The 23,737-nt window shown below is 39.9% G+C and overlaps 1 protein-coding gene across 1 annotated transcript; it reads left to right on the top strand.

Moving 5' to 3' along the window:
- Positions 1 to 7,452: 7,452 nt before the first annotated feature.
- LOC116327613 (tyrosine-protein phosphatase non-receptor type 5) lies at positions 7,453 to 22,234 on the top strand. The gene is made up of 14 exons (XM_031749239.2): positions 7,453 to 7,724; positions 11,485 to 11,587; positions 13,575 to 13,848; positions 14,413 to 14,535; positions 14,670 to 14,762; positions 15,015 to 15,271; positions 15,405 to 15,597; positions 16,009 to 16,093; positions 16,382 to 16,461; positions 16,547 to 16,684; positions 16,767 to 16,877; positions 18,641 to 18,801; positions 19,053 to 19,166; positions 19,755 to 22,234. The coding sequence occupies exons 3-14, from the start codon at positions 13,582 to 13,584 to the stop codon at positions 19,846 to 19,848; spliced, it is 1,716 nt and encodes a 571-aa protein (XP_031605099.2). The 5' UTR covers positions 7,453 to 7,724; positions 11,485 to 11,587; positions 13,575 to 13,581; the 3' UTR covers positions 19,849 to 22,234.
- The last annotated feature ends 1,503 nt before the right edge of the window (positions 22,235 to 23,737 follow it).

The raw sequence follows: 23,737 nt of genomic DNA, 5'->3' as shown, positions 1-23,737 counted from the left end.
TTACCTGTTGGCTTTTTGTAATGTTGGCTTCCTTACTGTAATAATGGTCCACTGATAGTCAAAGTTATTGGGAAGAGCTTCAAGGAACTGCAAAAGCAGAAAAATGCTCCTTGGTTCAAGTTCAAAACTTAAACAAATATATCCTTTGAATGTTTAATTTATCTGAAAAAGTTATAGGCAAGCAGGAAAGAAAGCAAAACACTTTGATTTCCAGTCCAAATAATGAAGACAATGGATGGATTTCTTATAGGCCAGAGTTGTTACATACTTGTCTTCTAGCCCAAAACTCATACTGAAGGTCTTCACCAGAGATAAAGAGAAGAATCTGTGTGTAATGTAGAAGTGACGTCAGTTCTAAGAAGTTGTAAGAACCTGTACATATAAAAATCTTTTGACTTTTTTATTCACCGTTTTGAACTGGGAGTGAGCCCCTGAGTGAGCCGCACCTCTTCCTCAGCCCTCTGAGTGATAAAACATCTCTTTGATATGGATGATCTTTGAAATGCCAGAAGAAGAAAAAAAGATCAAGTGTTTGAAGTTTGCTCACACAATCTTCTTCCAACTGAGATAATGTTTCTCTTTGGTTCCATGGGAAACACCCAAGGAAATGACCGATGAATTCTCCTTTTCCAGATGTGCTTTACTCCTCTTACCCTTTGACGTTCCAGTAACAACATTGTCGTGTTATATAGCTTATCACTGGCACTGATGCGATAACGGATGGAGAAAGTCGGTGCCACGGTTGACTGTGAAGGTCAGGAACAAAATCAATTAAGCAAATATACTGTAAGGGTTACAGTACAGCTACTCTGTGCAAATACGCATGTTAGAAGAGGGGAAAGCAAACAATGAGCACATCTTTTGTGAAAGCATTCATTATAATTGTGCTATGCACATACACACACACATTTGTAAACTGATTGTGTTTTTTTGCTGAATGTAAAGGCAAACAGTAACATTGCTTCATCTTTGAGCCTTTACCTAACCCACTCTGTCCTCTGGTTGCAAAGAAAGATATTTATAGTGTGAACGCATGTGTCTTTTAACTGCTTTAGGTAGTTAAAAGAGATGGCTGCATGGTCTGATTGAAAAGATCCACATTGTGCTGCGTGCAGAATGCTTTCATGGTTAAAATAACTTAATTTGGTTATTTACTTCCTGTATTTCGGTGACCATGCTTGATGTGATCAGACCTGTTTAACAACACGTGAGGATTATGAAGTCAGCATCAGTTTGAATTCATCACATCTTCAGTTCTAAGATTCCCAAACTGGGGCTCTTCCAAGTGATAAAAAATTATGGAAAAATGTGACAAAGTTTGCACTTCCCCTCACCCCCCAACCAGTCACAGAGTCTGGTTCTACCAGGAGCTTCTTTCTGTTAAAAAAGACGTTTTTCCTTTCCACCACCGCCTAGTGGCTGCTCACAGGGGATCATCTGATGGCTTTCTCTCCAATACTGTAGGGCCTTTATAGTGATTTGACACTACAGAAACACAAGGTCAATCAAATTGAATTAAATACTACATCCAGGATAAGCTCTTACAGTTAAGAAAACAGATAAATATATAAATACCTGAATTTAAATGTGACATTAACCTTGATGTCAGAGAATATGGCAAAACTAGACAGCAGAGATGTTTAATAAGTGACAGACAAATATACATTTTCAATTTCCAGCTATTGCTATTAAAAGGAACATAAACAAAAACTGAAATGAATAGAAATAGTTTGCTATAGTATAGTTAACTAAAAGTAAGTGACAAATACTTTTCTTAAATCTTTGAGATAAAATGTTACTGAAAAGGTTGCCTGACGATATTGACAAAGTTAAACAAACTGCTAGTTCCTTCATATCAGGTGAAGGTTTGTCCTTGTGTTCATTAACGGCCAGCTGATTTCTAACTTATTAAATGTCCCTACCTTCTGTTCTTGTGATATTCTACAGGACTGTATACAGAAACATAACACTTCTCTATATTATAGTTTCATTCCAGTTATTAAGCCATGCATAAGTCTAGATCTCTTAACCCTAGCTGTGTGTGAAGCACTGCTGCCTGACAGCAGGAAGGTCATGAGTTTAAACGACTGGAACCTGTGTATGTGCAGTTTGTGTTAGCTCTTCAACATACAGGTGACCTGTCCATGTCTCCTTCTGTGACACCCTATGACAGCTGGAAAAGGTTCCAGCTACCCTGAACTGGATAAGCAAGGAAAAAAAATAAATGGATAAATGGCCATGAAAAATATACAACCAAAACTAGGTTTTCTAAAGCTTAAGTTTTAAACTGGGTTAAATTTCATAAAGGCTCTAGTGTAGAGCACTTTTGTATTGCTTTGTTGTTGAAAGGTGAGGTGCAGTTAAACCTTCTTTTCTTTGAAGTATCTGCCTGTTACTTCTGCCACCAGAAGTACAGATACAAACTTTCTCAAGCTGACATAAACATATTTGTAATGCTTAAAAAAAAAAAAAAAACCGCAATGGACAATATGACGGGTAGCGAGTCTTTTGTTTGCACTTCCCCCGATACAGTCCACCTTCTCATTTTCCATCACATTTTTGGTTTGAACTAACCAGTTCAAATAACTTCCTCTAATTCATGCTGTACAAAAAGTAAACAAAAACACAATGCAGTGACAAACTGAAAACATGTCAAACATTTGAACACAGACAATGTACCATTTTCAGAAAAACATTTTTATTATGCAGAAACACACATCAAAAGTTGTCATTGCAGCTTGGCTATTTGACTGTGCACTCAAAAGATTGCAGTTAATTAGACTTAATGGCAGTAGGTCAAAAATATCACTGGGTACTGTAAATAGCTCCTCAGCTAAAGCACAATGTCATTAAAATATTTAAAGAATGTGGAAAGACCAGAAGCTGTTTACAGTTGGTAAAGGAAATGGGAAAGGCACATAGTGTAAACATGATCCCATCCCAACTTTTTCGACATGAGCAAATTTTTTTTTAAATGGTATATTTGGATGCTGTATGCAAAGCACTAATAAAGTAGGCTACATACCATAGCTCTAATATTTGACTGTGCACTGTTTTACCCAAAGCATTGAACTCTCCTCTACATCCTTCTATCTGCATTACTTGTTTGTTTGTTTTTGTTGAGTAAATGGACATAATTGAGGTTGTGGTCATGAACTAGTGGTTGTCCATCTCTACTGTCTGGGCTTTTTGAGATTTGAACCCTAGAATAAACATAGATTTCTAATCTAACATCCAATCTGAAGTTTAGCAGTGATGGTGCGGCTAGGTTGCTGTGACCAGGCCCTGCAGCAAGGGTGGAGACGCACTGGAAAAACTTAATGTTTGCACACCCCACTTAAGGCTCATCAAAGACATTTGATTTTACTATAGCTCCTTCTTTCTAGATTAATGTATCTTCTTTCTCTCAAACATGCCCATGTTCAAACAAATCCATGTACAAAACACATTTTGCATCCAACATAAATAACTGATTGAGCACGTACACACAAATCCACATTCAGTGTTTAACAGATAAACAAAAACCTCCCATGAGTCTCATTTGCCATATAGCATCACATAAACAAAGGAAAAAACTGAGGTCCTCTGCAAGCACTGGCAGACAACTGGCAATGGTTTATTTTTCCCCTAGTCTAAATGATTATGAGTTGAATAACACTTTCATTTTGGTAATACTGAAGGTTATGCTGCCGCTGTCATTTTCATATCGCCAATCCAGGCGACACAGATGTGTTAAAGTTTTTTACATAGCAGCTCAGGAACTGGGAGGAGGTGTTTTTCTCACTCTTTACTGTCACAAACAGCATTAAAAATAAGTCTTCTGGGTAAAGTCCCGTGAATAATGTCATTTACATCAAATGGTAATATTTTAACGGAATATCTGAAGGGCAAGCCGAGAAATGAGTGACAACTCGATTAGGAATAAATTGCTGACTGAAGGCAAAAGTTAAAGTATAACCAAGTCGAGGACTACTAGCACTGAAAGATCAGTTATTTATGAGCAGATCTCTCAATACTGTAAATCTACAAAAAAAAAAACGGCTTTAAACCAATAGCTAATTATTGCCAAATTTTACATATTATACTTAATCTCATTCAATTTTCCTGTTTTTTCTAGGAATGGCATGTATCAAATCATTCAGGAAGTACTTCAGCATTTTAATAGAACTTCAGTAAAACCGATTTGAAACGGGAGTCTGAGCTGCAGAGGACAAAAATTATTAAGACTTTTATTTCATGCGACTGATCAAACACTAAAAATACTTGCCTGGTAATAGTCATCTCTGATTTTCAACAGATGCTTTAAACCAAAAAAAGTGCTGTGTTCACGGACTAACTTCGAGGTCTTACAGGATTGCAGTGTCAGAGAGCTGACCCTGCACATTTCAGCTGTGTTTCACAAGCTCCGTAATATTTTCTATGGCGAGATCAGCAAGCTCATCTCTCAACAGAAGTCCTTTGCTTTCTTTTGCGCCAAATTTAACTTGGAAATACAGACTATTTATTGAACTTACTGTGTAGTGTCACCATCATACCAGTGACAATAAACAAATATTTTCTCTAGAATTTATTTAGATTTGATTTACCTAACCCTGTGACATTACAACAAATAATGTGTCTTCTTCTATGGAACAGGAAGTGAGCCTGCTGCAGGCTGCGGTCATCAGATGAGCACTTTATAGCTCCCTGATTCTCTCTTATGCAAATGTGCAGCAAGATTATCCTGCCGGTTTGTGTCGGGCTGTGTTTTATGGCTGGAAGCTGCTGCATTCATCTGAATGCGACACGATGAGTCACAGTCAAATCTGAGTTTGGCATCAGTTTGGAAACAGACAGGAAGGCTTTAAACCCAATTAGTGTGCTAAAAAAATAAATAAAAATAAACTCCCCACACAAAATACCACTTGGCTAAATGTTCCAGCAAGTATTAATGAGACAGAGTCTACTGGGTACATTTATGAAGACACCAGCAGTGAGTCACCAGGACCACTAGATGCCTCCATTTGTTACCACAAGAATGTTGCTCCTCAATCTGTTTTAATATGGAAAAAAAAACCACTTTAATAATTTTCTTACTGTTCTTTAGAAGTTCTGCATTGCGCTTCATTAAGCTTTCCGGGAAGTAAGCATTTTATCACCTCTGTGAGATTACACCACATTTCAGTAAAATTGCTCTGTGGTATCAATTGTGTGAAAGAGAATGAGGAAGTGATGTAAGAGTTTGATGTTTCTGCGTGGCAGCTAGTGAACCGGGCAGTTCAAGGCCACTGGATAAATCTTTCTTTGTATCATTAATTAGATTAGATCACAGCTTAATGGTGAAAAAAGGAAAAGGGGAATGGGAAGATGAAAGACAGAGAAGTTCATTTAGTTGACTGCAGTAGGGGAAAGGTAAAGATGTGTGGGAGAGATATATTGATGGAAAGGAGAGGACTCTGAAGTGGGTCATAAATAAGAAAGGGCAGAAAGAGAGAAAGTGTTTAAGGACACAAGGTTTAGTTTAGCAAGTCACTTGAATTTTATTGGGGAAACTAGAGAGACTGGTGTGATCCTCGGTGTGACACCATCTATAAGAGAAATGTTTTCAGACCGTGATCCTCTTTAAAGGCAACCTAGTTTGCTTTCCCCCTGCAGATATGAGCCAACATCTCAGGCTTTAGTTTTTATTTCTTTGTTTTTCATCACTATTATTATTTTTTTAAACTCCTGGGTTTGTGTTACGCAAATGAGTACAGGTAGCCCTAATATAGACTCAGGTACACAACTCTGGCTGTGAGCACAACAACCGCTTCTACTTGCTGTTCAAACCTTCTGTTTGTGATGAGCGGCCAATCAGAAGAAATTTAACTTAAATAGAAGGGGAACAGGGTGAGTACTTGTATTCATCAGTACAGACGTATTGCTTCAGCTGAATGTTTAGATTATACTGATAGATTATACTTGTAGCAAAGGTAGCAAAGGTGATAACCTGTATGTTGCTTTCACAGCTTGTTTCTGCTGCCTCCAAGTGGCCAAAGGGAAATCAGACAAGCTTTGGTGGCTTTAAATATTCTCTTTGCAACAATTTGTCTTGTGTACAGAAGCACATTTTAGCAGGGGGCTCTGGTGTAACATGTTAATTACTCTTTCATGTTCCAAATATTATAATATAAACATTGTTGCAGTCATTGTATGCAGTCTATGTTTGTGTTCCCCGTGATTTGTGTTGGTCATATAGAGGCTGTTTGTGCTGCTGGTGAGTTCAGAGAGCTCATGACAGGGAAAGGCTACCATATGGCAAGACAGGAAGGAGGGTGTGTGTGTGTGTGTGAGGGAGAGAGAGAGAGAGAGAGAGAGAGAGAGAGCACATCACGTTGAAGAAGGAGGGATGGGAAATGACAAGAGGTTTAAGAAGACAGAGAATGATAGAGACCGGAAAAGGAGAATAGACCTGGGCGATGGTGATGATGATGATGGGGGGGGTGGTGGTGATTGAGATGAGTGAGAGATAGTGGGTGGCAGAGCGTACAGCTTGGAAGCAGAGGAGGTGACAGTGGGGGGTGTTCACTGCTCAGTGATGTGTTATGAGCCGACTTCCCCCACTACACACACAGAGACACACGTCTTTTGTCACTTGAGAAGATGTTGATTTCTTCTTTTATTGTTTCCTGAAGAGTTGCTGGAATTTTTTTAAATTATTGTCGTTATTATAAACAGATTCAGCAATGCATTTATCTCCTCGAGCTTCATGATGTCCTCCAGCCTGTCTGTTGCAATAAACCCCAACCACCCTTCAGTAGCAAAGACGATGCAAATCTTTAAAGACAAATTGGTCACAAATGTATTTTCTCAAAGAAACAGCTCGTGTTTGTTGGAATGTCTCTCGTGGTAGATAAATTTGATGTATTTTTCAGCTGCAGATTATTCAACTGATGATGTGCCAGTACATTTTTTTTTTAAGTAAGGCAGCTAAATGACAGATCCAGTGACCCTGTTCACTGTAACATTGAAGAAACAATGTGGCTCAACACTGCATGTATTTTATTTTATTTTTATTTTTTTACCATTTTTGAGCTATAATCAAAGCCTAGAGTCTGTTGGCAGCATGCATTTGCTTCAGGTTTTGGCATTTTTAGAGGGGTTTGCCGACTAAAATGGAAATATGTAATATCTCCAGGCTTATCCTTCACCACTAAAACTTAATGGTTTACCTTGTTGAAACCTTCCTTTAGAGTTGAGCCCCCTGATATAACTGTATTAACAGATTTATGTCCCCACAATATGATTAATAAACTCTCTCTCACTCCCTCTCTCTCTCTCTCTGGCTCTAGCTCTCTCCTTAGCTCCCTCCCTCGCTCTCCCTTATTCTGGCTCTGTTGCCAAGGCTACCGTACAGCCTCTTGCTGCATATACCTAGACGAAGCTGCCGCCTGTGGATCTCTCTCTCTCCTCCAGGATACAAACAAAAGAAAAGACTTTCATACCTCTGTCTCTCTTTCTCTCACGGACACACACACACACCCCTTACATTTGCAGATTTGTGTTTTCCTAGCCTCACACGCGTCCTCTTACTCTCTGTGTCTCTCACTGTCGGTCTGTCTCCTTCTTACATGCAAACACACTCCTTCATCTCCCAGACAGAGAAGCAGTAAAGGGATTGGCGTGGTTCTTGGTGTTTGGCTCCTGGTGGTTTGGCTCACAGGGAGCAGAGCGGCAGATGGCGATGTGAAGACGGGCTCAGCCAGGTAAGAGGACTTATCCTAACCAGACTTAAGGCTGTGGGTGAGTGACTGTGACCGTTCCAGCCCTCCTCGCCTCTCGGCTGTCTCTCGCTCTTTCCCCCTGCATGGCTGTATGACATGAGGTGAATACCAATTCCTCAGCAAAGCCCCTACGGTTTACATGGCCGCTGTGCTTTCCTGTGCTTTAAAAAGGTAGGAGATGTGTGATGTAGGAGGTGTATATGTGCGTGTTTATTCTTAGATCATTGAAACTAATCATTTGCCAACAGGTTGGTCCGTCGATGGCGCTTTTAACTGTGTATTTTCCCTCTCGTTTATCACTCAAAGCTCGATTTCCTCTGTGTTGTATCATGTCTATGTGACAATGTGGGAGTTACCAGAGAGAGATGCAACAGTCCACCTCCCCGAGTGATTCATTACTAATCCATCCAGCTCTGCACTGTGTGGTCGCTCTAGCTCACCGTAGCCATGTACGTGATATGAATGGTGTTTTGTCTTAGTATGAATGACTGCCAGAGAATGCCATTCCTGCACTGGTGTTTTGATGCAGTGCAATCATGTAACACAATCCTTTGTCACCAAGAATCCAGATTTATCTCCAGCAGCCTGTAAATCAATTTGCTATGCAGCACATTTTAATTATTCATACAGTACAGCTTTGGCTGAATTGTAAGTTTATATGTGCCTTAATGAGATTTCTCTCCAAAAATACCCATGGAGCAGCTGCGAGCGATCCTGGGAGTGTATGTAAACAATAGAGCTGATTGATTATCTGTCTTTGTGATATACAAGAAAAGGCTGCAGGTTTGCTGGGCATTTCATTTTAAGGTCATTGCTGGCTTATGTGTGTATTAATATCAAGATTTTCTGTGTGTGTATGGGAGATAAAGGTTGATGAGGCTGGTCTTGGCCCTCGTGACTTTATCTCATGTTTCCATCTCATCATCACTTTCAGTAAGAGCTTCCTCTCACCCCGTCTCTCTGCCATATGAGCACTTCAGCAACACACTTGATACTCGCTCTTTATTCACTTTGACTCTCCTGGAAACAGGTATACGTGAGAATCTCACCGTGAAGAAACAAATTGTTCATTTTTTTAAATAACAGACTAAAAAAGCAGATTTGGACTTATTGTTTTTCCACACAGAGACGCTGGGAGCATCAGGAATATCCATTAAAGTGCACGCCAGCTGTCACCACTTTAATTCCCCCTGTTCCCGACAGTAGGAAAAAGCTTTACACAGCTGGCAGCCCCCTTCTCATTTCTGGTCCTCTAGCCCTTCTGGGACAGAGGCCATAGGCATATTGTATGGCTCACTTTTAGACTCCGTTGGATGGTGGGTTCTTGAATGGATGCGGATCAATGGAAACACTATGCGCATACTCTATTTGAAGACTGAGGGGGTGGTGTTTGTAAGACCCAAGGACAGTACACCTTCAATGAGGCTCAATCCATCATCAGGTTTGACCTATTTGCTTTAAATTCACTCGGCCTGAGCTCACTCCTCAGCTCAATGATTCAGATCTTTTTGAATTTGTAATAAAACCTTTAATTTTCATTGTAAGCTCCTGAACTATCGGTGTTAATATATTGTATAGAAGCATCATACATCAGCTGAAACAAAGCTTTCTTTTCGAGAAATTTGCAAACATACCAGATATGACTGTGAAATGCAGATAAAATCATGCACAAAACAGCTGGAATGTGAACAGAAATTGCTCTGGGTTGATGTTTTTGTCTGTGTTAAATGATTATAGTGTAAATGAAAAGCTTATCATAAACTTTCAGATTTTTTTATTCTATTATGAATAAATTCTATCTTCAAGACTATAATTAAAATAGATCTTTACATGTATATGCAACATGTTTGTAAACAGATATAATATAGCTGACCAGGTTTATTTTTCCATTCATCAGTTTTAACTAAATCCAGTACACCGTGTCTAGTTTACCCTCTATTAAGACAGGAGTTGCAACGAGTATTTTAATTCTCATCTGCAGACTACGCAAACATCAATATTTACATTCATGTCTTTTTCTGCAACATTAGAAACATTAAAAAGGGAAGAAACAGAAATTGTACAATAATCTGGAAGTAATGAGAAACTTCTGAGGTAGTATTTAGCGTGTAAAATTCACTAATGTTGGAGTAATGAGTAATGAATGAGTAGGAGAAGAGGACTCGTGACCTCAGTATTTCTGAGATCCCAGCGACTGCTTGGGTTAAACATACCAGACAGTTCGCCAAACAAGCGCTGAGACAAAGCAAGTAGCAGAAAAACAGAAATATTTACCTCAAAGAGTAAAAGCAAAGAGAGGCCAAATTTTTTTTCTTAGGACAAACGTGAATGTTGTCACTGCTCTCCCAGTGCAGATGTTTGTGTTTTTCATTTTTCATGCAGGGTATCTGACAAAAGTCTGTGTATGTGTGTGCACACACACACGCTACAGTATGCTGGTTGCCACAGTAACCAAAACGCCAACCTCACTGCGTCATTGCTTCAGACAACCTTCACACAAAAAAAGAGTTGCTCTTCCTTCCATTCATCCCTTCATCCACTCTTCTACCTGTACACCTATTGTTGAGAAATGGAACACATTGAAGCTCTCTTATACAGCACAATCCATGCCTGTGTGTGTGTGTGTGTGTGTGTACTTAACATATGTGTGTACGTTGCATGTAAGCACATTGCCATGGCTACAAGCCGGTCTAACTGGCGTCATCACTTCAAAACCACCTTCACAGCAAGCAAAGAGAGAAAGAAACGGACTCAAAGTGAACACACACACACACACACACACACACACAAAGCTTCTGCTACTGGTGTGGTCTCATATTCCGCTGAGCACACCCCATTCGTTCAACAGGGTCCAGTGGCACATAAGGAGAGAGGGGGAGATGGCAGAGAGGAGAGGAGGGCAGAGAAGGCTCGACTTCATCATGCATACTGATTCGACTGGAGCAATCTGAATGTATTTCTGAGGGTGTCTGCTTAGTCTGGCTTGAATCATCCCTGCCTCTTCGGGATGCAGAGAGAGGCAGGGAAAGAAAGAGTGGGGAAGAAATATTGACAGTTTACTGTGTCACCTTACATCACTATCCTCCGCTCATGAACGCACAGCTGGAAGTCGACAAGGGTGCTACTCTGATCCATCATTAGAGAAAGCTGAATTATTAACCCTCTCCGTGTCTATCAATGTTACCAGTTGAATTTGTCACTTGGTAGACTTTAAACAAATGGATGTATCCACCGTGTCATCGCGCACTGGTTCGTAAACTGATATTTTGATGCCCAAACTTGCCTCTAGGAGGTATAGGGCTCACACCACACAGACTCGGATGAATGGCACAGCGATAACAAGGTTATGGCATTTTAATTCAACAAAAATGGAGCAAGGCTTCTGGGATTTAATTGTATTGCCGATAGTCCAAAAGGTTCACTGCTTAAGTGGCAGTGTTAACATATCATATTATCAAGTGATCATTTAAAATGGTCACACCGTGAACCATGTATAACTGTGCAGGTGACTCATAAAACTGTATTTTTTTGCACCAGTTTTGTATTATTTAGTACCATCCCATGGCTATTTGAGGAAGAGGCACTTTCTTACTTGCTTGTTTTTTTGGTTTTTAGCGTTAGTGTGTTTAGTGTGTTTTTTTCTGCTCCAGACGTTGGAGAGATTTGCCTCTGCGACAGCTTTACCATTTTGCTAACCTTAACTTTGAATGTAAGCCCTGAGCTACTGTCTTGTGTCTTTTAGAACTGCCTCACAATGGCTGACTATGACCGGATGCCCCAGGATACAGGTTTCACCTTGATCATGTGATGTGACTCCCCTGCCAGTTCTCTGCCATCTCTCATAGGTCAGTCATTTGACTTTATTGACCTTTGATGTTGGAAAACAAGGAAATTGTGTCTTTGCATTGTCTTTGCGTTGTTGGTCAGTAGTCATTGATGAAAACTTAACTCAAATTCACTCACAACTACAGCACCACATTTGGACCAAAGTGATATGTGCTCAGTCACAATCAAGAGAGGATATAGGATACAGTGGTATGAAAAAGTGTTTGACCCTTCCTGATTTCCTGGTTTTTTTTCTATATTTGTCGCACCTAAATGTTTCAGATCATCAAACAAATTTAAATATTACACAAAGATAACACAAGTAAACACAACATGCAGTTTCTAAATGAAGGTGTTTATTATTAAGAGGAAAGAAAAATCAAGTCCAAACCTAAATGGCCCTGTGTGAAAAAGTGATTGCCCACTAAACCTGATACCTGGTTGGGCCGCCTTTAGCAGCAACAACTGCAATCAAGCATTTGCGATAACTGGCAATGAGTCATTCACAGCGCTGTGGAGGAATTTGGGTCCACTCTTCTTGCAGAATTGTTATAATTCAGCCACATTGGAGGTTTTTTGAGCATGAACCACAATTGGATTCAGGTCAGGATTTTGACTAGGCAAGTCCAAAGTCTTGATTTTGTTTTTCCTAAGGAATTCAGAGGTGGACTTGCTGGGTTCTTTTTTTTTTTTAATCATTGTCCTGCTTCAGAACCCAGTTGTGCTTCAGCTTGAGGTCACAAACAGATGGTCGCACATTCTCTTTCAGCATATTTAGTTAGACAGAAGAATGAATGGTTCTATTCACCACAGTAAGTCTTCCAGGTCCTGAAGCAGCCAAATTTAGATCGTGGCATAATGTGTTGCTTTTTGAGATCTTTTAGCCGGCTCTTAAAGGGATTCCTTGATTGAACATATCTGCCAGTAATCAGGCCTGAGTATGTTTAGTGAAACTGAACTCAGCTTTCAAAAAAATGTGGTTAATCACAGTTAATTCATGATTAAACAGGAGGGGCAATTACTGTGTTACACGGGACCAGGTAGGCTTGGATAACGTTTCTCCCTTAATCAATGAAATCATCATTTAAAAACTGCATTTTGTGTTTACCCTGCTTATATTTGACTCTGATAATAACATTTTGTGATTATCTGAAACATGTAAGTGTGACAGATAAGAAATTGTACATATATATATAATTGAGAGTGCTGAGTGGAAAAGAGCTTTGAATACACTGCTGACTGTGTGTGTGTGACTGTGTTGTCAGTAGATGATAATGCTCAGGACGGATGAGAGGGATGAGAGCCACTCTGTTGCCAAGGTGACGGACAGGGCTGTAAACACGCTACCCCTGACTCATTTCTCCACAATAGAGCCTCTCTCTCTCTCTCTCTCACACACACACACACACACACACACACACACACACACACACACACACACGATGGAGTCCAATCTAAGGGAGACAAGAGGATCCGGAGATGAGAGCCACTCTGTGCTGCTTAGCTGTACATTTGAATAGACCTGCAGAATAAACGCAACCCTTTTTGTCATATACACGCTCATTTAGAACCACACATTAGACACACGCAATGTGACAAACACAGATAGCACATACTTGAAATGAAAATCAGCATGTAGTCCCAGTGAGGCTGAAAATTACAGCCTCGACATTTTATTGTACACAAAAGCAGAAAAATCGCAAATGAGTTGTAAGTACAGAAGAACACCTGCATGTTAAGATCTGTATGTTTCAAACACCAGGTACTGTAGGTGTTTCAGAGTCTAAGATCCTATCAAAGATCTCCATAGAATAAATAAAAGTGTTACCATTTGTCTACATTTTTAAAGGGTTAAAAACTGGACTTTGTATTTTCTGGGATGATTTTCAGATAATGGCACGCATAAAACCGAACACCTAATGGTAAACACATGTAAACTAAATGCATTTAAAATCTTATTCATAACATATGAAAGGATTTTTAACACAAAGGAACCTCGTTCAACAGGGGCATCATGACCCGTCGGCTGAGTAGCTCCACTCGTTCCCACACCGAGGACTCCATCTTCCTGAGGCCTGATGAGGATCCCGTTTGGCTAGACGAGCCCACAAAGACTGAAAAAATTGGCGATGGAGCCCTTAAAAAAGACGGGCTCCTAGAATGCAAAGATGGAACCACTGAGGGCCAAAACCCCCAAGAGGAAGTGTTTTTACGCAAGGTGTACACACTGGTGATTGAACTCCACTGCTGGGCAGCACTGTTTATCACTTCCCAAATCTTGGTATGTGTTTCAGGCTCTCCATTATCTGCTTTTAATCAGAGGAAGTTTTTGGGTCGTCTTTCAGTTTCAGCTGCAATATCCGCAATGCAAATGACACGTCAACACATAAGCATGAGGTTTTCTTTCAACTTGACCTTTAATTTTGCACAGTGGTTTATCTTTTCATGTGTATGATTGCATTTTCAGTTTTGCTTCAAGTGCTTCAGGCTTGGAAAATACTTTTTCTGGGGGTGGGTAGATGAGGCTAAAATTTGACACCTCTTCACCATTAATTCCCTCTTCCTATTTCCGTCTATTGTTGACTTCATTTATGTTTGATTCATTTAAACAGAAAAACGGACAGGTGCAACATTACCATAAGTAAATAAAACAGCCTCGTAAATGCAGCCACGATTACGACACTAGACTCTATGTGGACAATTTACATATTTTTCATGCCCTTGTAATGGTCCATCTTCTTTTCTTTTCTGCTTGCTTTTCACCTGAGAATGGCTGCAGTCTGATTGCCAGCGCATGAATGACTGGAGCGGTGACAATCTGCCTTCCTTCTTTCTCTCCTCCCAGGGGTACTGGGTATTTTTTGTGGTGGATGGAAATGGGCCACTCTCCTCCATCTACAAAGCCCTGCAGGTCATTGACTTCTACCTGGGGTTCATCTTACCCTGCCACCCTATTTTTGGAACGGATGTAAGTATCAATCCTAGATGTCGCTGACAGCTTTTAAGTCTGGGTGGGGAATAAACAGCTGTTTAACAGGATGTGAAGCACTCAACTATGCCTGACTAACTCATTCTCTGTCTGTGTTTCCCTTTATTGGCCAGTCAGTGGTGATGAGGGATGTGGTAAACACCACAGAGCACAATTGGATTGTTCATGGCACTGCAGGCATCGGTGTGGCCATCTGTGTAGTCATGGTAAAACACTGGCTGGATCCTTTATTTTAAGCTCTATTTTTATGCAAACATTTCACAGTTTTGGTCATTCTGGCATGAATTTAATGCATGATGCATGCTGAATTGGTGTTATTTGCTATAAAGAAGGAAAGTCATTGAAAAAGGAAAAAAGATAGATTGAATCGGTTGTTTCTTAACGTAGCGACCTGTTGTTGTGTGTTTGATTGATTTACTTATTGACTGCTTCTTTTTTGTCTTCTTTTCTATCCTTAGATCATCCACCTGGTGTGCAAGTGGCATTATGGCTCTGGCTTGTGGTCATCAGGAACTGTGTCGAGGGACATTGGCGATCGACGTCAGTCTGTGAGCCGTCAGCCCTCTTTCACCTTGTCAGAGTGGACAGATGCCCAGGAGGATCTGATAGACCTGGACCCGGTGCCCCAGACTCCAGTATTTGATATAGGCACAGATACCAGGGCGGAGGGAGATGCTGCCACCCTTACTGTCACACCAGTGGGACTTCAGGAGAGGTTAGAATAGAGTGTCCAGCAGGTGGAAATGTTTGCATTTATGTTTGTTTTTCTATCAGCAGGGAGACTCACACTTTATTCATTCATTTGTAATGCAGATATATGCATTTTTCTGACTGTTTGAATAAAACAGGAGAGGCTCCAACGTTTCCCTGACCTTGGACATGTGCACACCAGGCTGCACAGAGCCCTATGGCTACGGAGCCCAACTCTCTCCCAGAGACCAGTCGGCCCAGGAGTATCTCCGACAGGGAACGCACGTCCTGACCCCTGCCATGCTACACACAAGGGCCATGGACGACCAGAGCCTGCAGGCTGAGTTTTATGTGAGTGCAGCAACAGTAGCTCAGCCACCTACGTTCTCGAGATTAATATGAAATGAACAGAGACGTACACGCACACACACAGACGCAGCCACACACACCGATCGGTGCTCTGCACACGCCCGTAAGCTTTTCTACTTTCTGTTAGTGGGCGGAGGATGGAGAGATGCAAGCATTTTTTTTTTCTTTTGCATACAAAAACCCACAGAAAATTCTTGTGTCTGGTAGGAAGAAGGACGTGCGTTCAGGATCACACACACACTAATACAGCAATGGTTGAGTGTGACAGGCTGTGAATGACTTCATGTGTTTAATATTATTCCCTCACCGTTTGGTTGTTTTGTAGAAGGTAACTTTTGGACTTCCCCATTTCTTCACTTTCAGTTGCCTTCATTGTTCTGTGTCCATTGGCAGGAAACTCCCATGAACTTTGTGGACCCTAAGGAGTACAACTACCCAGGGCTGGTGAGAAAGAATCGCTACAAAACAATTTTACCCAGTGAGTAGAGCTGTAACACAAGCTAGTGACATCAGTTACTATAAACAGAATACTGAGGTAGCAACTTTTAAAACTATTTTTATGCTGATTATTAAATAATTTTGCATCCTCTTTCACTTTAATGCTAAGATGTGTTTGCTAAAGGTCAAATTTCCAGTATTTATGTTCACAATGACACACATAAAGGTACAGCCATTTTGTATCACTGAGCTGTAAGATGAGATACAGAATGAATGAATGTGTAATCAGCTCCCTTTCTCATGATAATGTCACATTGTCCACCTGCAGACACGCACAGCAGAGTGATCTTGAAGTCACAGGATGAAGATGATTTTCTTTCTACCTATATCAACGCTAATTATCTCAAAGTGAGTTCAAATGCACTCTGATGCAGCGATTTGTTCTAACTTTGATATGTAATGGTAGCAAAACAACGAGTGTGTGCGTGTGCAGGGTTATGGGGGCGAGGAGCGTGCATACATTGCTACCCAGGGTCCCACTGTGAACACAGTGGGGGATTTCTGGAGGATGGTGTGGCAAGAGAGGACCCCAATCATAGTGATGATCACCAACCTGGAGGAGAAGAATGAGGTAACTGTTCAAAGCATTCTTTGATAAATGTTCCTAAATATTAACCAGCTATACTATCTTCTGTGTCTATTGTTTCTTGTAGAAATGTGCTGAGTACTGGCCCGAGGACACTGTGACACACGAAGGCATTGAAATCACTGTGGTCAAGGTGACCCAGGAGGATGACTACAGTCTGAGGGTGTTTACTCTGAAGGTAACCGACATAGAATGCATTAATAAATAATAAATAAATTTTACTTACTTACTTTTTTACTAATATGTGAAATACAAAGGGTGAACCACAACAACACCACTTTAATGTTTTAGCTTCAAGTAATGCCAAAAAGCTATTTGCCTCTAATGATATGCATACATGAAAATGGAAACAACCTTATACGGAGGTGGATGGGTGGGGGATGGGGTTACAGTGGTGGATGCTCATGTTAAGCATGGCCAAAGTTTCATTTAGGTCAACATATGTAAAACTAATCCCTGTGAGCCAAAAGCTCAGGTCTGCTCCAAACAGTCTGCTCAAAACAGATGTCAGATGGAGTGGATATCCCTAATACGGTCTCAGGCACAGGTCTGGCTGTGAGCACATAAGCCCCACCCATCTGCTGTTCACATGTTCTGTTTGCAAGAGGCAGCCAATCAGAGGAAAGTTGACCTAAAGGGATGACAGAATACGTACTGAGGGGTGCACAAAGGCCCAATATAACAGAAATAAGTGAACTAACCAAAAATATAGAACTAGTAATAAGTTATTTTAATGTGTTTTCTGGTGCTCATAGTGTCAAATATGTGAATTAAAACAAAACAGTTCACAGCCAGGTTCTGAAAATGTAATTAGGAACAGAAGTGTGCAAGTTAAATCCTGCCATCTATATGCTAATGTGCTTAAAGCAGTAAAGTCTTTCATGTGCAGGTAACATCAGAAAGCCTCTGTATCATTGTCCTGAATGATGCCTTGATAAACTTTAGAATTCATTTTCCTCTCTTTTGGCCCAAAGGCGATAAGCCCTGGCCAAGCTGACAATCCTGCACGTGGCTAATTCCAAAGGATTACCCATGTTTACTTTATATATCATCTGTATTAGCAGACGTCTTTCTGCGTAAAACCCTAAAAAATGTAAAAAGTATGCTTTATGTTATATTCAAAGTGGAAATTTCTCTAAAGATATGTTACATTTTTGTTTTTATTCTTTCAATTTAAGGCACTCAAATTAAATTTCATCACCTGGGTGCCAATTTAAATTCAGATGTTAGATGTGGATCAGAACTATCTGCGTGGCTGCAATATCAGCCATAAATCCGTGTGTTTTAATTAGCTACTTTTACCTGCATCTGCTGATACGTGTGTGCACGATTAAATGCACTGTTTACATGATGATCCCACGATTAATGTCACAAAAACACAGCAGAAGATTATTGTTTTGTGTTCCCGACTCAACAAAAACATGTTACAGTAAGTGTTTCTAAAAATACGTGTATCAAACAGTCATATTTTATCCAGTAATTTATCACAACAGATATGAGTGTTGGAAGATGGTGCGCTCAACGCTCCATTCATGTGTTCATGATGGGTGCTTTATTTTTAATTTGAGGTCATGGTGGCATCGGCACTTAGCAAACAAAACAAGATAATTCAGTAAATGCAGCCTGCATCCGATTGCTAAGCACCAGGGGATCATTATGTAACTGCACTGAGTTAAAAGCTTGTTGATTATTCATCTCCTCTGGTTATGTTGTTTATCTATAGGATTCATAATTATTGGTAGACTGACATTCAGAAATTTGTATATGCTCAATACAAACCAGGACAAATAGTCTGTTTTTGTACAATTTCTTTTTTTAATGTTTGTTCTGTGTTCACTACTAAACCAAGGCAACTGTTTGGTCAAGCATGCAGAGCAACAGGTGTTCTCAGTGTTGCTTGGCATGATGACATCTGTGTCACTGTCTGTGTGCATGCACCAGTGTGGGGAAGAGGAGCGCACTCTGCGGCAGTACTGGTACACTTCCTGGCCTGATCAGAAGACCCCAGACAAGGCTCCACCCCTGCTGGAGCTGGTGCAGGAAGTGGAAAGGGCCCGTGAGGAGGCCCTGCCCTCCAGTGGCCCTATAATTGTCCACTGCAGGTACAGGGCTAAAGCAACTTGTTTGTAATATTGGGAGCAAGAAAGATTTCATATTTAGAGGATAAAGCTATCTTTAGTTTTATGTTACAGTATCTTGTTTTGCTGCTTTTTCTCACTGCACAAATCAAAATTCACTTCAGTATATGTATTCCCTTATTTCCAGTTCCTCGATTTGTGGTGCTTTCCCTGAAATTGAAATTTCAGTGAATACAAAAATCCATCACTTTTCTTCTCCAACTTTTTCTTTACAGTGCTGGAATTGGTCGAACTGGCTGCTTCATCGCCACCTCCATCCTGTGCAAGCAGCTGAGGACTGAGGGTGTAGTTGACATCCTGAGAACCACCTGCCAGCTCCGTCTGGACAGGTGAGATATGCTTAGAGCTCTCATCTGTGCTCGTGCCTATCTTTAGTTCTGGCACAAAAGCTCAGCTGACGTAGTTTGATTTAGTTCCAAAAAGAAGGTCACCAAACCTTCTTCTAAATTATCTGTCCCTCCATCCGTCTTCCGCTTATCCAATTCAGGGTCGGGTCAGGGATCTTAAAATTATAGTCCATTAATTACACACTTCAAAAAACATGCATTTTCAGAGGTTCTGTGAGTGTTAAAGGAAATTATTACCTTTACTCACTTTCGAGTCAGAAAACAACAAGCACGGGTGATACTAGTAATATTATTCATGTGAGGTACAATCCCAGCAAGCCATCAAGCACATTAGAACACCCACAATGAAAGCAGTCATTATTAGTGCTATTGGATACATCTGAGTTTTATAAGTCAAGATGTCATGGCTAATGTATTTCATTAATTGTTTGAAAAAATGTGATAAACATTTTATTTTTTGCTGGAGCTGATAAACAAATGTTGACTTTAAACTAAATTTTTCCATTTAATTTTGTTATATAATTACTATGTGAAGTGTTAGATTTAATGGTATCTCTTTGTGTTTTTCAGGGGTGGCATGATACAGACGTGTGAGCAGTACCAGTTTGTGCATCACGTCCTCAGCTTGTATGAGAAGCAGCTGTCTCAAACTGCTGAGGAATAGATGGAGCACAACAGCCACACCCAGACCGAGACACACCACTGTACACGTAACCGCCTCAGGTGGTATGCACCACTGTACCTAGCATCATCTCAATCTCACCCTTTAACAAGTTCAAACCATGTTATTCTCTTCACTCAAGGCAGGGTCACTCATACAGAACTGAATCTGTGCTAATTGTACGTGGTTGAGCAGAACAAATATAGAGGAGGTGTGATTTGAGATAACTCACCTGAAAATAGTAGTAACGCAGTCCCATCGATCCACATTTTCTTGATAAGTTGAAGCAGTCACACCTAAAATAATCCAAGCCAGCACTCTCGCCTTCATTTCATTTGCACTGCTGAGGTTTCCATCACACCACTGTACATTAGTCTCTGTCATCGAGGCCTTGTTTTGCACTTGGTCTAAAACAGCTTCCTCGTGTAATGATTGTACAGTTATCGAAAGTTTAAACTGGAAGTGAAGTATAATCAGATCGCCTGCAGTGGTGTGACTTACCTGTAAGGAAATCAAAGAAAGTATGTGTTGACAATAAGGGCCCTTTACAGTATAAGTGCCAGCAGAGTTTAAATCTACAGAGATAATCAAATGCCAGCCTAATATTTAACTATACTGATATAAAAGTTCATATGAAATGTAAAAGTAAATGACGTCTAGCCTTTTCTCACCAACTCTCAATTTCAATGTAAAAAAAAAAGTCATTACAGAAGGCCTGTCTCAACTTTTGCTGCATTCAAGAGTCACCTCATCTTCAGGTTGCATGGTGCTAAGTGTTCATTAAAGGCATGTGCAATGTTATGGAACATAGGAATGTATAACGATTAGGTTATTAACTAACTAATTAGGATTTCTGTGCAATCTACAGTATTACAGTTTTACCATGCTGCCTGTGCAGTCCTCATGGCCCGTGATGTTTACAGTAAACAACTTCTGCATTAAGGCCACATAGACGTTAACTCAGAGGCGTCACAGAGCCAGGGATACTGAGGGGACAGAGGCCAGAAATAGAATCACACCATTAGAAAAATCAATGCAGGAGCTCCGGAGAAACCATTGTGCACAATCGATGTTTCCAGTGACACACACGGGAGGATGTAATGAAGAGGAAAGCAAAAAAAAAAAAAAAAAGTTGCATAAACAATACACCATAAACATAAGGATATTCTTGTAAATGTCCGATTTTCTATCATGAAGCTTGTTGCCCTCAGAGTTTCAAGTTCTGCAATGCCTCTGCTTTAAACAGTAGCTTGAACACATCTGTGAAGTAAGAAGCCCATGATTGTTGTATAGACAGGCCAGGCCTAATCTGTATGAAGCACAATAGACCAACAAAGGTTGTCTCTCCGATGTTCAGCTGTAAAAGTTCTTTTTTCTGTATTGTGTTTTGATTGTGTTGAGTTTAATGGATTGCATGTGCTGTATGGGACTCTATAGGTCCACAATCAAAGCGACGTGATTGGTTGTCCTGCTTTTTGTTGTGTAAAAGGGTTTAAGCCTATTATTATTGCTTGCTCTTGGCCAATGCTTTTGATACAGTTTGCTTTTGTGAAACCTACCAGAGATATTTTTAGAACATTTTGATACAATCCTTTCGAGTAGATGCCTTGTGTATATTTCCGTTTACACCATGATGGAATGTAGCTCATACTGTGGATCAAACCATCGGTTTATATTGCAAGATTTAACGGAACAAAATGTGACAACTACCTAAGTTACCTTACAGTACAGAAGATAAATAGATTATGTTCAGTCTTCAGTATTATTACTTTAGGTCTTTAGGCTTTGCTTTAATATGCTTTGCTTTCTGTGTACGTTTTTATCGTTTTCTTGGAGAATTTTACCTCAGACTGAGTTTTTACGCAGTCCCCACTCTATTCTATCTGTGACTCGAGGCCACTCTCAGTTGACAACACGAGAAATAATCGCTATGTGTAAGGCAGCTAAAACAGTGAAGACAGTTTTCTACAAAAAGTCAAACAACTTCTATCTTGACTATCATGACGCTTCAGATCATTGGCCCCGGACGTTATCAGAGGATGAACTTACCAGAGTGGGCTCGGACCGCTTTATAAATAAGACATCAGCCGGGAGAATATAACTGCCAAAATGACCTTTTACAGCAGCACCTGGTTGAGAAAGGCAAGAAAGGCTACAGTGTATTGTCAGGCATGTGACATAATCCTCTGATAATCTCCAGTCTACTTGATTGAAAAGCTTCTATTTTGAGTGTTTGTTGTCCTTGCTTACTTGGCCTTCTTCTGAAGATCAAAATGGGGATGACTTAATAGCCAAACAGTCAGACGTACCACCAACCAGCAATCAATATTCCTCTCCTCTGCTACAGTATCGCTTTAAGTTGTGACTTTTTGCATCCAAATAAAGATAGATTTTCATGAATTTGTGTTGTTGGTTTTTTTTAGAGTTACTCTGTCCTGATCATCTGATCAGTCTTTTTTCCATCCCCTTTGGTTTCATGCTGACAGGCTGCAGTCGCACACGTTCACCGCTAGGGGTCAGTATATGCGATCTAATGACACACATTGCCAAACGCTCCCTGCAGTCAACTGTTTGCTCGCTGACAGATTGTTCAAAGCAACAAAACAAAGGCTTTAATCTAACAATAGAGAGCTGATGACAGTGAATTCAAACACCAATCATCCATTCATTGCAGAAACCTTGCTAAGTGAGAATGTGATACAGTAGATCGATCAGTTTTCGTTTCTTGTAACAAACATACATGATTTTTTTCCTCCAATTATAGGTTCCATCGATCGTTTATGATGCTGTATATATGTATATATTCTTCTTGCATATGATATTTAAAATTTGTCAAATATTTTGTGGTGTATTTTAGTTGTTAAGTTGGATTTGCTTGAATGAAGACAACATTATTTTTAAAACACTATCTTGAAAAACATAATCAAAATTAAATCCGTGGCATCCAAATGAGACTTCAGCATAGCCTATATCCTTCACAAAGAGAAACGGGCAGCTCAGTAGTTTGCAAGTGCAATTCAGCTTAAATCGCTTGGTCCATGACGAAGAGCAAATACAAAATAGATTTTTAAATATTAATAATAGTAAAAGTCAACCATCCAGGGCTGCTAACACTAGGTGAGCCTGTTTGAAAAAATCTACTTTTACAAAATTTGGCTTTTACTTGTTATTAAGTAACAAAGACGCGAGTCTGAGCTGCATGCTCATATCGTTTTTCCCGGATTTAGTTTCAATTTTTTTTTATTTATTTTTTTTAAATAACCCTTCTTTTCTAAGAAGAATACATTTCTTCTTCAGGGCAAAAACACAGAAATCGACTCCAAAAAGGTTCACATTTTTACCGTAGGCCTAACCTCAGGAAACAAACCGAAAGAAAGAAATTCAGAAAAGTAAAATAGAATAAAAACTTACAAATAAAAAAGAGGTATAGTGGTTCCCTGCAAAATTGTATTAGTGCTTAAGAAAATGACTTGCAATGTTTTTGCATTTAAATTCTGAGATCAGACTGCAGTGTAGTCTAAGTGAATACACGTTATTAATCCCAAAACGGGGGAAATGATTATTTCGCAGAAGCCAAAACATTAAGGATAACCTGCAGCAACATAGCGTAATTGAGGCAGAATAGCTGAAACACACCTACAACATAACGAGACAATATTGCTCAATAAGGCATAAAAGAGAAACAGAAAGAGAAAGGAGCACATAAAAATAAAACAAAATGAAACATTTAAAAGAAATTATGTGAATATGTATTTCATAATAATTATTTGAATATAATAAAATAAGGAAATAAATAAAGGTTCGTATTATCCCTGTTTTTTCTGTGTGTAAGGCAGTTTAAAAAACACACAGACACTCAACGTGAGTGCGTCTCCTTTAAAAAAAAAAAGCC

This window comes from Oreochromis aureus, linkage group 7, assembly GCF_013358895.1.
Source record: "Oreochromis aureus strain Israel breed Guangdong linkage group 7, ZZ_aureus, whole genome shotgun sequence".
In the NCBI taxonomy this organism is placed as follows: Eukaryota; Metazoa; Chordata; class Actinopteri; order Cichliformes; family Cichlidae; genus Oreochromis; species Oreochromis aureus.
Note: the sequence above shows the minus strand (reverse complement) of the source record. Positions and strands in the feature narration are given on the sequence as shown.

Coding starts and splice junctions, on each gene's coding strand:
- LOC116327613 (XM_031749239.2), top strand. CDS start 13,582: ATGACCCGTCGGCTGAGTAGCTCCACTCGTTCCCACACCGAGGACTCC. Junction 15,272..15,404: donor CCAGTGGGACTTCAGGAGAG/GTTAGAATAGAG, acceptor TGAATAAAACAG/GAGAGGCTCCAACGTTTCCC. Junction 16,685..16,766: donor ACCTGGAGGAGAAGAATGAG/GTAACTGTTCAA, acceptor TGTTTCTTGTAG/AAATGTGCTGAGTACTGGCC.